The sequence below is a fragment of the Eschrichtius robustus genome, chromosome 13, assembly GCF_028021215.1.
Source record: "Eschrichtius robustus isolate mEscRob2 chromosome 13, mEscRob2.pri, whole genome shotgun sequence".
Classification (NCBI taxonomy): domain Eukaryota; kingdom Metazoa; phylum Chordata; class Mammalia; order Artiodactyla; family Eschrichtiidae; genus Eschrichtius; species Eschrichtius robustus.
In genome coordinates, this window is record NC_090836.1 from 25,670,853 (window position 1) to 25,686,308 (window position 15,456).

The 15,456-nt window shown below is 41.5% G+C and overlaps 1 protein-coding gene across 3 annotated transcripts in view; it reads right to left on the reverse strand.

The window, feature by feature from the left end:
* Positions 1-15,456, reverse strand: part of TMTC1 (transmembrane O-mannosyltransferase targeting cadherins 1) — a 254,750-nt gene that overhangs the window by 227,673 nt on the left and 11,621 nt on the right. For all 3 annotated transcript variants that reach the window (XM_068560185.1, XM_068560184.1, XM_068560186.1), the window contains exon 2: positions 3,968-4,145. In XM_068560185.1, coding sequence (XP_068416286.1) covers positions 3,968-4,145 — 178 coding nt within the window. The remainder of the gene's footprint in view (positions 1-3,967; positions 4,146-15,456) is intronic.

The window sequence follows — 15,456 nt, forward strand, 5'->3', positions numbered from 1 at the left end:
CATAAATAAATGAATTTATTCCTCTCTACTTAAACTGGAAATAATTTTTCCCTTCGCTGGAATTTCAGTTTTATTACAACATATTGCTTTGTCTTGTACGTATTTACGTGTATGCTCTTTGCCTTTTCTAGGAGCTTATGAACAAACTGTGGGTAGAGACCCCACTGCCCACCCACATACCCCCTTGGCACCTAGCAGAGGGCCTGCACTAAGCAAGCACTCCTTTAACAATTTGTTGGTTACGTAATTAAGAAAGCAAATCCTTAATCATATCAACATGTTTACACTAAACCCTCCCCCCCAATTTAAGCCCTCCATCCTTCCTGCTGTAATTTATGGTCTCATTCTTGTTCTTGTTTAACAAAGAGGAGACACATCCTACTAACTCCCTCTTTCATCACACTATGGTCTGTTTTTCTTTTTCTTAAATAATGTATCACTATGTTTTCATAACACACATTTCTTTTTCTCTATTTCTCTGCCCTCCTTTCTAGAAACCTGAACTAATATCTATAATTAAATAACAGTCTCTTGATTTTACTTTCCAGTATAGTTTATTATATAGGTCAAATTTCTTTGCCCTCTTATGCCTCCCCCATCTCCTTGTGAATGCAAATAGTTTCTTTAACATTTTTCCCTAAATAAATGTCTAGCTCTCAGGCTCCTTTGTCCCCATAATTGTGTTACCATGGATTTTTTTTTTCCGATTAGTACAAAAGCTGCTTGAAACCTTTTTTTTTTTTTAAACATCTTTATTGGAGCATAACTGCTTTACAATGGTGTGTGAGTTTCTGCTGTATAACAAAGTGAATCAGCTATACATATACATATATCTCCATATCCCCTCCCTCTTGCACCTCCCTCCCACCCTCCCTATCCCACCCCTCCAGCTGGTCACAAAGCACCAAGCTGATCTCCCTGTGCCATGCAGCTGCTTCCCACTAGCTATCTATTTTACATTTGGTAGTGTACATATGTCAATGCCACTCTCTCACTTCGTCCCGGTTTCCCCTTCCCCCTCCCCATGTCCTCAAGTCCATTCTCTATGTCTGTGTCTTTATTTCTGTCCTGCCCCTAGGTTCTTCAGAACCATTATTTTTTTTTAGAGTCCATATATATGTGCTAGCATACGGTATTTGTGAAACCCTTTCTTAAAGGTCATTTTGCTAACAGGATTTTCCTTTTTTCTTAGAACTCCAGCTAGCTCATGATCACACTGCCCGAGATTACCTGCATTTTATGCTCTCCCTCTCTGCAAGCACAGAATTAGGTCTGTTCTTATTCTACTCATTTGTTCTTTCCTACAAACATTGTCTCCAAGACACTCTAAGCACGAATTTTTAACTCTACTTAAGAAATTATTTGTCAGAAACATAATATTGTCTATGGGCTTAGATTAAAACATTGCCACTGACCTGGTGTCATATATTCTATACGGCTAGGAGTAGTGGTCCTTGATTATTTCTCTTCATCTAACAATCATATTGAAAACTTATGCATTGCTCTCATCTTTTAAAATTCACATCTAAAATGTTTCATCATGATTTTAAATAATTCAAAGGATCTAACTTCCTGTGCAGTTTAGAAACTGACATTTTAAAATAATGCCATAATGTTACTCCTTTAAATGTACCAAATGCACCTGAAACATACCACAGCAATTTGAAGCTCGTCATGCTCCCCCCTTACGCAAATATGAACAGGCTCTTCTTTATTTTTGTTTTTGTTTTTATTTTATTTATTTTATTTTATTTTAACATCTTTATTGGAGTATAATTGCTTTACAATGGTGTGTTAGTTTCTGCTTTATAACAAAGTGAATCAGTTATACATATACCTATGTTCCCATATCTCTTCCCTCTTGCATCTCCCTCCCTCCCACCCTCCCTATCCCACCCCTAGGCTCTTAAATGATAGACATTTTACACCCTTTCCCCTTAAACTCATATTTCCATTTTATTTCCCCCTCAGCATTTTTTCCTAATGTGTTACAGTTACATTTTTAAATATTCTATTTATTATCTCTCTCTGTAGTAAAAATACATATGCAATTAAATTTATTTTTTAAGTTTCCTGTGATCAAAACACCTAAGTGCTGAATTTTCAATTTTGTATTATTAGTCCAATTACTATTATTTTCAATTATTAAATACATCATAAGTTAGAAAAAATGATAATTATTAAATATAAAAAATACACCTCTTAATAATACAGTTGCAGCAGCTTTCTTTTTAATAAATTCAGTTATCTATGACTGAATATTATTTTTTGTTAGAATAAGAAAGCATGCGGCATCAGTTCTATCCGTAGCTTTTGTATTTAAACACTGCTCACATAAATGAGGACAGAAGTAGCCATGTTATACAGTGACTTAATTCTTTGAACACCCAAGTTACCTGCAAAATCGTAGTGATCTATCATCTTGCATAATGTTTAACGATCTGCCAGCTGACAATTCTATCAGGTTCTCCTTTAATCTGGCTGAAAGCAAATAAACGAAGTGTACCCATCATTAGAGTTACCTGTCATTAGATTCGTTTGCTTTCACAGTTTCTCAGAAGTACAGCAAAAAGGCTTGACCGAGACTTTGCAAAGGACTATTACTTATACTTAATTGCAAAGGACTATTACTTATACTTAATAGTCTTCCACTTACAGGTACCTTGTTCAGTCCAAAATACCCAGAAAGGGCTGGGAAAACTACCCTTAAGAAAGTAATTTTTTATAAAATAATTTTCTTCTTTATCATTCGCTCTTTATCACTCTCACTTGTGTCAAAACCTTGAGCTTACAGATTTAGAATTTTATTTGTGGCAAACGTCCATCATATGGCTTAACCATTCCTCATTATCAAACCAATTGGCCAAATCAGACTTCTTGTGTCAGATCAAATGAACATATTATGCATCCCCATGACAACCAGAATCTCACAGGCCACCATAGCCTACTTCTAATGCCATGCTGCATTCCTCACAGAAATATGTATAGACAGAAAAAGACAGGAAGCCCTACTTTGGGTTTATGATGCCTTAATTAGAGGAGACTTGGCTGACACAAATATATCAAATTGTTTCATTGTAAGGTGCCTGTTTGTACCCCTGGGGCATAGTAGATGTATGCAAGACATTCCTTATTTTTCTTTAAGAAAAAGGCAACTGAAAGGGGAACAGGGAGAGGAGAATCAACTTGACACCTTTCCCCCAGGTGTGCACTCAGACCCGGATGTGAACTGTAGGAAAGTGTCCGGATGCAATCTGAGCCTCTGGAAACAATTCTTTTAAAACTGTGGTACCCACATACCCTTTGGAAAGTCTTCATCCACCCCTAGCAATACACATGAAATAAACCAACTGTGGTTATTGAGATGTGAAACAAGGTAGCTGGATGACGCCATCTTGGTGCATGATTAAGTCCATATTTTAAATAAGAACACAGATCTAAACTATCTATATTTTCTAAATAAATTTCTCATTATCCACCAAATAACTACAATTCATACTAAATAACTTGGAAAACTGTTGGTAAGTCTCCTAAATGTGTCTAACTTGAAGAATGTTAGTTCAACTTTTTATAGTCTCCCGCCTAGCACTTACAGTTCTGCATCATGAATATTATAAACATAAAGCAGAGTAAGAAAAGGTTAAAAAATTGTAGAGCATGATCAATGACTCAGCATAAGTATCTCAAAATGCCCCTTGCTGTTTAAAACACATTAGGACTTAAATTTTCTGCAAATAAAGAACTGTGGTCATTTATTACCACCTGTAATAATAACAGTGGTTATTTAGAAAAGCAGTGAAATCCTGAAGGTGCAGTACGGGCCATCTGAACATTCAGGAAGAAAAGTTGTCAAGGAGAATGATTTATATATAAACACTTTAGTAGAGCTTTAAATTCACATGGTTTTGAAAGGGGAAAAGGATCACTTTTTTGCTTCATTATTTCATTGAGTTCCAATGACACTCACCGCCTCTGTGTGAACAGGATGCACAGCAAAAAGCAATGCTGTAAGGAAAGCAAGTCCACGACTCTTGAAGACAGTTTTGTCACAGGTGTACATCAGCACAAGGGTCACTAGGCAGTGTAAAATGACATTTACTGCATGAAAGTAGAATGGGTTCATGCCAGTCAAAAAGATGTTTAGCCTGTAAAAACAAACAAAAACTGAATTAGCTACAAACAGAACATAAGCAAAAGCAAAGGGAATCCATCATTTTAAAAGATAAGTTATTCAATTAATTATTTTTAAGTGATTCCCAATATCAGGTGATTCTGTATATTTGAGTATAATTTTTTTCCTATCTAAAAATTTTGCTATCTGCAGAAATCACTGCAAATGCAATACAATATTACTTCAGAAAACTGTGGCCTCACTGAGAAGTCAGGCAGACAGACATGCAACCCCTTTTTCCCTCACTCCCTGGCTGATGCAAACACCCCCCAGTATCATGGCCACCTCTTCCTAAGCAGCTGAGTGTTAGAGGCAAGTCCACAGTGCTGTGGGTCAGAGCCATGGCCACCACAGATGAGAAAGAGACCAGGAAACTGCGGCTGTGGTCAAGGTTGAGACAAACCAGGCATGACTGTGTTCTCTCACCCACGGTGCCACCAGGAGCCAAATTTTCAGATTATGCACAAGGAATCATCGTTAATTACCACTTCACAAGGGATCTTCAGGGCACCTATCCACAATTACCAGCTGTAGTGGAAATCATAAGGATGAGAAAGAACATAGCATTTCAGAATTTGTATTAAATGTTTTCTAACATAAATTCCTATAGATCTCAGAATCTGAATTCTAGGATTACGACAAAGAAACTAAAAAGAGAACCACAAAGAGAAGGGAAATTAATTGTTCAACATCTTAAAAAACACTTTCCTAAGACAGAAATGCACAACAGAGAGACTTTGAAGGTAGCCTTTAATTTAAAAACAGGACAGAATGTCCCCAACTGAGTCTGTAGGGTTATAGAAAAGATACAATTGTATAGGGAACGGTTCTCTTGGGAGAGCATACACACCCTAAGCGGTACTGCCTACAGTTGTCTAGACTCCAGCCCAGTTCACCAAAACAGTAATACCACATCTTTATTCTCACCCTCCTGATCTGCTTCTCCTACACAAACACCTCCTGTTTGCCAAAAACAATTGAGAATCTAAAAGTCAACTTTAGCGATGGCATATGCATATTCTAAACACTTGACTTGATTCATACACAGCTTTAACCTACAGAATTTTAAACATCTCAGGCTTTATTTGGACATATGAATCTAAATGTCATAGTCACTTAATCAACTCAATTTTCATTCCCACTGAAGTAATCACGGTCCTAACTAAGCCTAGAAAAATGAATTGCTGTGAGGGATCCAACTCCAGGGCTCCAATGCAAGATTCCAGACAGCTGTGTTGACAGACCCATGAGTCTGCACACACCCCAAGGTCCTTAAGATAGGAGCCTGGTGTGAAATAGCTCATTCAGAAGGAAAGAGGAAAGGGCAGTGAACTAGGGGAATGGCAGGTCCAGCTAAAGAAGGGAGAACAGCATCCCTCCCTTTCCAGTACAAGAGGACGCCCACAGGCCGACAGAACTGCCGGAAATCAGAAAGCTCAGGATGGCGGAGCTGTGAGAAGGACAAGATCAAGTCCCTATCCGCGGGGAACGGGGGTGCAGTTCCCTGACAGCCCATCCCCCTGAGGTTCATTTTACACTGTTTCTCACTTCATCAGGCTGAGTTTTCCAGACCAGCTAAGCCATTCATTTAAAATTCATTCACACCCATCTCAATGAGAGAAAACAGGCAATCTCACATGTGGTAGGTGGGTGTCCAAACTGAAAGGTCTCTAGGTTGTCGACATGTATCACAGGCTTTAAAAATTACACAACTTTTGGCCAAAAATTCCACTTCTAGGAATTTTCTGTAAGGAAATAATCAGAAAAGTATTCAAAAATATATATACATATATATGTGATATTGTGATATGGTAAGAAATATATATTTTGATCTTCATCCCAACTCCTGGTCAGAGACCCTAAAACCTTTGTAATTTCCGAAGTGATAAACGTGCTAGGAACATCTTTTGTTTTAATATTTGGTCTCTGCCCCCAAGTTCCTGGCACTGGGCTCGTAAATTCCTTGCAATTTCCTACGTGATAAGAGCACTGGGAGCACCTTTTGTTCTAATACTTGGTCTTTGGCCCTGGTTCCTGACACAGAGCTCCTAAATCCCTTGGATTCCCTGGGAGATAGGAGTGTCTTTTGTTCTAATGAGGTGACTATTCCTGGGCTCCTGGATGGCTTCAGAATGGGGGCTGGTCACAAGAAAGATCACGTGCGATTATAAGCTTGGAACTTTCAGTCCCACCCCCATCCTCAGGGAGGGCACAGGTGAGGGAGGCTGAGTTAATAATCGATCATGCCTACGTGATGAAGCTTCCATAAAATTCCCTGAACTATGGGGTTCGGAGAGCTTCCAGCTTGGTGAACACATCAACCTGCCCAGAGAGTGATGCAGCCCAACTCCACAGGGACAGAAGCTCCTGCACTCAGGACCCTCCAGACCTTAGTCTGTGCATCACTTCACCTGGCTGTTTATCTGTACACTTGATCATACCCTTCTTTATGTAATAAACTGGTAAACATAAGTGTTTCTCTGAGTTCTGTGAGCCGTTACAGCAAATTATCAAAGCTGAGGAGGGGGTTCTGGGAACCCCCAACTTGTAGCCAGGTCAGACATAAATGGGGGTAACCTGGGGACCCAGTACTTGAGACTGGTGTCTGAAGTGGGGCAATCTTGTAGAACCAAGCCCTTACCCGGGCGGATCTGATGCTAACTCCAGGTAGGGAGTGTCAGGACAGTGTCGAATTCTAGGACACCCAGCAGGTGTCGGAGACTTGCTTGGTGTGGGAGTAAACTCCCACAAGAAGTCTTGTGAGTGTGAGTAGAGGAAGAGAGGGGAATGTCCCTGTCAATCTAAAAGATGCAGCTCACTGTGTTAATTACAAAAACGGCAATACAGAGAAGGAAGGACACCTAATAAACCAAAACCCTTATGGATTTGACTATTCCCGCACATCTTATACTTTAGATCATAACTCTGGATTACAAATAATAGCGCTGTTTCTAAAAAGAAGACAAAAGACCTATTATTTTTCTAATTTATTTGTTATTCAACCATTTGGAAAGTAAAAAGCATCACTGAAGACGACCGACCATATTACTATATTACCACACTTTTATGAGGTACTTAACATACATTCCTTTCCCCTTCCAAAATGATACAAAATAGTAGGCATGAGTCACCTTTGTGTCCATATGTATCATATCTGAAAATGTGCAGATATTATCCATATAGATTATTTCTGGAAATTGGTTAGGACACAGTGCTTGGTGTTTTAAGTGAATTCAAGTAGATGCCAAAATATATTTTTTTAATTGCTGAATGGGGAACCACTGCAGTGATGAAGTAGCAGTGTGAAAGCCTCACATGGTACCTGACACTAGTGAATCTAAGCTTTGAGAAATCACCAAAAATCTAGAATTAGGAGAGTTTTCTAAATGTCTAAAAGATGGAGGAAGAACTCTCCAAATTATAGACAAGTGAGCTTAAGACGATATGATGACAAAATTTTAGAACCTATTCTATTTGTGAGCACTGGAAAAAGAATCTCTGATTCTGGGAGCCAATAGGGGTTCACAAAAAGGGAGTTAACTAACTAATCTCACATGTTAATAGGAGAGGGGATGTGATAGATGCATCACATCTCACATCTTTATTTTAACAAAGACATTTATCAGAATCTCTCAGGATCTCTTTGCACACAAGATAGAATAAGACAGGTTTGATCAAACACAAAGAGTGGTGAATAATAAATCAATGTCTCCTTGGATGGAGACCTCCAGGGTTCTGATAATATCTCTGGGTTGTCCAATATTTTTACCAAAATCTTAAATGAATCTGTTAGTGTATGCTAACCAAGCCTGCAGAAGGCCTGTATCTGGGAAGGAGAGTTAGTTACTATACTGGGAGACTGAGCTTCACAAAGAATTTAAACGCTTGAAATTGTTACTTAATTCTAACAGGATTCAACAGAATGTGGGTAACAGTAAAGACCCACATTTGGACATAAAAGAGAACAAGATATTCGCAATCCAGATTAAAACTCTACACATGGTATGTCCAAGGGCTGTTAGTCTATCCTAAGCTCAGAGTTACTGTGTCCTGGTTACCGAAACAGACCAAACCACCAATAGACAGTCAGGGAACTGCCTAAGTCAATATTTTTCATTTCAATTCACTCCAACAGATATTTATTGAGCAACTGCTAGATGCCAGGTATAATGTGGGGTCCAGAGATACAAAGAGAAGACACAGCATTGGCTACTGAAGAGTTAACAGCACAGTAGGAGAAAGAGAGGAGAAACAGAGAAGGATGATTAAAAGTGAGAGAATTCTAGCAGTAGGAGAACCTACCAGGTACAGAGATAAGGAAGAGGGAGGCGTTCTCCGTGCAAGTGGGAAAGGGAACGTGGGTGGTATCCAATGTGGGACAGCAGCCCCTCAGGGTGCTACTTCAACGCCAGAGCACCTTCACAGGACAGCTCCAGGATGCTGGGGGAAGGGTCTCTAAGTGATGTCTCAGGGAGATAGGTTTGAGAAAATGGGGGACACTCAGCCTGGAGAAAGATGGCAGACAGAAATGATACCAGGTTCTCCAGGGGAAAGGCCCTCTGGCATATTCATGGCTACATCCTCAGTGTTTAGCACAGTGCCTGGTGCATGCTCGTCACACGATAAAACAGGTGATTTCATATAAAAATTTCCAGCTTCTCTTCAAATATTAGAAGACCTGGCAACTCTGGGCCTCCATGGCTGCATGGACATACCTGGGTGCCCACTTAGGTGGTTCAAGTACTCACAGTTTGCCACGGGGCCTGCCAACTAACTACTGAGAGGCAGACTTCAGCTCAAAGAAAGATGTAAGATCTAAAACTAGAATCAGTGTTTGGGATAACCAGAAATGTCCACACAGAGACGCGATAACAGCCTACCTTAAACACCATCCAGAGAGGACAGTCTCTCACGTTCCACTTCACCCTGAACGTACTTCCATTATAGGATTTAATCAGTTTTTTAAAACTCTTTTACTACACTCCTCAAATGTTATGAGCATTTTCATACATTTTTAGAAATTAATTTTTTGTCACTGTATCCATCTCACTTAGCACACAGTAGATTCTAAGTGAAGGTTTACTGAACGAACAAACTTACATGAAGTTGGAAGTTGGAAAAGATCATCTTTTTCTATTCAAAGAATCTCTAACTTTATTTGATTTAGCTTTCCTTTCTCATTTAAAGGTAGGCCAAGCAATAGGAAGTAAAACAATGTTTTTTTCTAAAATAATCTTAATAGTCATGCCTACTGGCTGAAAGCCTTCCAGATTTTGGCAAATAGAACGTAAATAGCCCCTTCTCTGTCTGAAATCCTCGGCCTCTTCGTAAAAGTGCCCAGAAAGGGGGGGCCATACTGAGCTCACAGCAATCGGAAGGCACCTGTTCCCAGGAAAGGTCACAGGGTCACACAGTTTGGCATCAAGCAGCCATAGGAGGAGGAGTAGGGGCGGAGAAGAAAGTCAGTGGTTGCCCCTCACCCAGCAACGCACACCTCACAGCCTAGAGCTCTAGATAAAGCCCGTTACTCTCTTTTAGTTTTCTTCTTTGAAAAATACCTCTGGTTTAGGAAAAAAATAAAAACAGCCTGTATCTCTGCAAGAGACTTCTACTAGGGAATATACTAGGGTCCCTCCTCAAGGGGACCCCAACTCTATTTCAGTCAAGCCGTACGTCAATGAACTGGCAGGGGTCTGGAAACTGCGTGAGAGGTCATGACGCTCCATCGCCGTGACTCGTGTCTAGTTCTGGGCCCTGAACCTGGAATTTCCCTGGTGTATAGATCAAGTAACATTTAAGAGGGCCGCCCATCTACTTCATGCCACCACCAATGATCCCTGTGGGTCAAAACATTCTGATTATCACCGCATCGCCATGCCTGTCATAGCAAATGCTCTCACCTAGTCTTTGGCAGCTAAGCTCTGCCACTTGGTCTCTGGAACTCCAGGATCCCATCACCCCCAGTGGAGTAGGAAAGCCCACCTCAATGGCAGCATCTCCCACATCACACTCGGCCTACAGAAAAGAGCCAACACAGAGCTTCCCAACCTCGCAGGCACTCCCTCACTAATGTATTTCTCAATGTCTCAATGAAGGGAGAAGCACCTGGCCCTCTCAGGGAATGCAGTAGAGGGTGGGAGTGAGGTGTGCAGACGACGTGATAAATGCACCCCAACATTCCTATCTCAACGAGCTTCTGGATTCCTTTCTCTACCATGCCAGGGAGATTTTGGCATCTCAACCTCATTAAGCATAGACTTCCATTGAGTCCCAGTGGTTCCCAGGATTCTCAGTCACCAGTGTGCTAGTTGCAACTGCTGATTCCCTGATCCCATCCCAAGATATTCTAAGCCAGTAGATCTGAGATGGGGCCCAGAGGTCTGCCCTAAGCAACCCAGTGATTCAAGACAGGTGATACTCAGGACAACAATACACAGGTCTCAAAGCTTAAGGTAAGGCTGCATATGGTTGCCATGCTTACCAGAAAAAAATCCAGTTTTCTCAGCAATAACACAACATACATTCTTTTCTAGTAAGACTATAAACCGGGGAAAAGAAAAAATTAAATGTACTCCTCATCTTCTGTTTTTGGTGTCTCAAATGATGGGTTCACCAACACCTTCCTGGTGACTTTCCACAGCCCAGTTCTTATTCTCCTGTCTTCCTATATCACCGTTCAGTTTTCTTCTTCTTCTTACCTCCTGCCTTCATTACAGCTCTCATACTTTTTTTTTTTTTTTTTTTGGCTGCGCTGGGTCTTAATTGACAGTGGCTTTTCTTGTTGCGGAGCATGGGCTCTAGGCACGCAGGCTTCAGTAGTTGTGGCTCACGGGCTCTAGAGCACAGGCTCAGCAGTTGTGGCGCACGGGCTTAGTTGCTCCATGGCACGTGGGATCTTCCCAGACCAGGGCTCGAACCAGTGTCCCCTGCATTGGCAGGTGGATTCTTAACCACTGTGCCACCAGGGAAGCCCAACTCTCATACTTTTAAATGTTTTCCATTGTCTTAGATCATTCAGCCAATAAACAACGACATCTGGTTCTTCTCGTTTTTTCCTCTAAGGAGAATCCCTTAGGCCCTTAATCATTTTGGTTGCTCTTCTTTTGCATTCCCTCCAGTACCAGGAATAAATCAGCAAATCATCATCACTTCATGTATATAAAGAACCAAAGGATGTGGTTCGAAGGCACCAATGTAAACAAACGTGCAGCGGGGAGATGGTGCCCTGAGGCCAAAGCAAAACTCATCTTCAGCTGGCTCTGAGGAAGCTGTAGGGAGGGGTCAGGCAAAGGGGAGCCGGTCAGGAGGAGGCCTTTACAGTCTCTATTGTCACATAGTACTCAGAGTAGTGACTGCATCAAAGAAAGGGTGAGGAAACTGAGGGCAGGAAGATCACTGACCACAGGAGGAAGCAAGTCCCAGAAGAAAAATCTTCCAGAAGAGAGTCAGTAAATAATAAAAATTAACAGATCAACACCAAATATAATATAGTTAGTTATACCTATAACTGAGCTGTCAGTTTTTAGCAAATGTTTTTTTCTTTCAAAGGTATGTATTTTTGGTGGAGTTCCTGGATGCAGTGCAATGCAATTCCAACACTGACTACCTGACAAAGTCCTGCACAAGACTCCCCTCACTTCAGACACCAGCTACAAGTTCGATGGTCCCCAGGCCACCTGCACTTCTGACCAACTAGCCACAAATTTGGGAGTTTGCACAATTCCCTCAGAATCAACAATTTGCAACAACGACTCACAGAATTCAGGAAAGCATGATACTTATGATTACAGTTTTATTATCAAAACTATGAACCAAAACTAGTCAAAAGAAAAGATGCATGGGGCCAGGTCTGAAAGGGTCTTAAACACAAACTTCCGTGTCTTCAGGACACATCAGCCCCTTGGCACACTGATGTATGATTACCGACCAGGGAAGCACAACCAAGCTTCAGCATCGAGTTTAGATGGGGCTTCGTGAGGGAAGCTAATTGATCCCATTACTGGCCATCTCCAGTACCCCTTTCCCTTCCCAGAGGTTGGAAGGTAGGGTCTTCCTAGACACTGTAACTGCAGAACCAACACAAACTGGTGCCATCCTGTTTTTAACAAAAAACTGAGTTGGTTTTCAGAGTCAACAGAACAAAACCGCAAGTTATGTAGCTGAGGCATGCGCAGAGGAGAACATTTTGACCTCAAATTACGCCCAGAACCCAAGTTTCTCTCCCCGCACACCACACCCCCTGCCCCCAACATGGAACTAAGGACAGGAACAAGGCTGGAACGTGAAGGCTGGAACGTGAATGCCGGAACCCTTTCAGAAGCGAGGCGTCCGTTGTCCAGGTAGACCTGGTGTGAAGCCCCTTCACCACACCTTACACAAACGTCCAAGTTCCAAAGCCCTCCAATCAGACCCGCCCGCCAACACTTCTGCACACCAACCCTCCTCCCCTAACTCAGAAAAGCTTGACCAAACCCCAGAGCGCGGCGACAGATTTGAACCCTGCCTCCTGTCTCCTTGCTGGTCAACCTCACAATAAAGTCCTTTTCTCAAAAGCTGGTGCCATAGTATTGTTATCAGCAAGCCTGGCTTGGTAATAAAAATCACCTGTCTCCAAGTCCCAACTCTTTAATCATATGACTGACTGGTCCTTCCAGCAGCGCCAGCCCTATTCTGAAACTATCTGGAGGCCCACCATGAGTCCCCTCCACCTCAGCATAAACTCTGGTGTGGTCCCAGGGACCCCCATGAACAACAGAGTCACTCCTATCACTTGGGAAACTTGAATGGTTTAGAAGCTCCCTCCCAGGAACCTGGGAAAAGACCAAATTCTCTCTTGTACAGCACTTGGGGAGAGGAAGTCACAGTCACCATAATTCCCTTGAGAAAGTATTTTCAGGTCCTTATACTCCATTTAATCCAACATTTCCAGATATTTCATGTCTGTGTCATTGACCTTTCTTTACAGACAGCAGGACACTGGCATGGAGGAACTTTGGCCCCCTGAGAGCAGGGTGTAGAGAGAACCCCATGTAATTCTGGGGTTTGCCTCAGAAGGTACAGCTGCTGTGTCCAGCCTTAAAGTTTACAGCAAGCACCCCCCCCCCAACCATTACACTTCAATACACCACACAAGAAGAGCATGATCAAAAATGCTGAAGATCTCATTCTCCACAGAGGGTCACAGTCTCAGCCGGTTACAACAGAGCCACGCTGCCCCTTTCAGAATCAAAGCTGCCCCTTAACCTCCCAGTAAGCAGGACCCACTGGAACTCTCTGTGTGTGTCCAGCAAATTCCTTGTCTGCTTCCACTTTTCTCTTTGATAGAGGAAGAGAAAAGATACATAAGCCAAGAAATAAGTCCAGCAGACTTCTCCCTCTACATTATAAGGGTGTACCTACCTAAATATTTACCTGAAGAAGTCAGGCATTCACAAACAGGATTGATTCATTCATTCTTTAAACAGTAATTTATTGAGCCCCTACGCTGCATACCAGGCACTGTTCCAGGTGCTTAAGATACACCTCATGGAGCTCACACAGTAGTGAGAAGAGATAAAAGGCAACAATAAATATATGATGCCAGATAACAATGAGGGCTACCAAGGCAAAGAAGTTAAGAGAGTAGGAGAGTAAGGATGAAACATGGAGGAGCAGCCGCTATTTTTAGATCGGGTGGCCAGGGCAGGCCACTGTGATGTAGTGACATTTGAGCAGAGACTGAGGGTGGTGAGAGAGGAAGCAATGCACAGAACTGGGGGAAGAGCATTCCAGGAAGAAGAAGCAAGTGCAAAGGCCCTTGGTAGCAGCAGGTTTGGCCTGTACCAGGAATACACACTCTAGAATGCTGACACAGACAGAATGAGGTAGAGACGGACAGACTAGAGGTCAGAGAGGTGGCGGAGGTCAGATCGAACAGGGCCTCTTAAAACAGAAACCATCTCAACATTTGGAAACGGAACACTGCCATTACTGAGGCATGATCAAGCATTCCTCATCCTCCCTTTTAAGTGGGGTGATAATATAGTCAAAGTTAGGAAAAACATGAATGTAGCTCCAAAGGATGATAGAAAAGACATTCTTAATTTTAAAAAAAAGACTGCTTCAGAAGATGTTTCCCAAGCCTTCTTGATTTGAGGAACTCATCTATAAAAACCTTCATGATACAGAAATATATTCCTCTCATTTTCTATTCCTCCTACACCACCAGACAGACTGTAGTCTAAAGGCTATCTTATGTCTAAAGCATATCCTAACAGTCAAGGATGCTGACCTCCTCCTCTTGGGGTTTCTAAGATAACCTTAGTTTGGCATGAAATTTTCAGAGGACTTTTTTTTTTCATTTTTCTCTATAAAATCTTTATTGCCTCCAATCACATTTTTCCTTAACTACATCCATCACTGAACATCCTAGACAATCTAGTCAAACATCCTAAACAGTCTTCACTTGTCTCCTATCACAGACTTAGAAAACAAAATTATGTCTTGTAGCAATAGACTATCTCAAAATGAATTCCCACAGAGGTCAAATCAAAAGGAACAGAACCAAAAGGAACATGCCACCATTTCTTTTAGGTTTTGGGCACAGCGGTTAGAGCTGATTTTCATGGTTGGCATATCATTTGTGACTAAAAGATGCAAACTGATGCAAAAAACTCTCAAGATCCAAACATTAAAATGTTGCAAATCCTTACAGCTGCATATATTAAGATATTCTATTTTTTAACTCTGACATTTTAAACCAGCCACTTTCACTCATCTGGTTTATATTACCATCAGAGCCCTCAATAAAATAAAACTTTATAGCAAACTAGTAGAATACTATGATTTAACAGCCTAAACATGGAAAGAGAATTGAGGTCATTTAATTTGCCTTCGCTTCCCCATCTTTAACATGGAAAAACCACTGGTTCTTTCTTGTTGAAGGAAGCTCCTCCTTGCTTCTTGATATGGAATGGTACCGCTAACAATCCAGCAGGAGCTTCTCCTCAAGAGAAAGGGGGGTAGAGAGGAAATAAAATTTAAAAAGCTAAGCACCTTTTATATCAATCAGGACCATTTTTCAAGGTGGGCGTCATGGGCATTACGAGGTTTGGTTCTGTGTCAATTCAGTGTCTACAAAGTGACTTAATGTGCTTCTCCTGATTCCACAGTTAAAAACACGTCATGGCCAGTGAAGGATAAAGAAGAAAAATAAAAAAGGTTACTGCTGCAGATTAAGTTTTCACAGATGTTTTGATTCTGCTCTACAACAGTCCAAAAATATTCCTGTGTGCCCTTGGAAACGA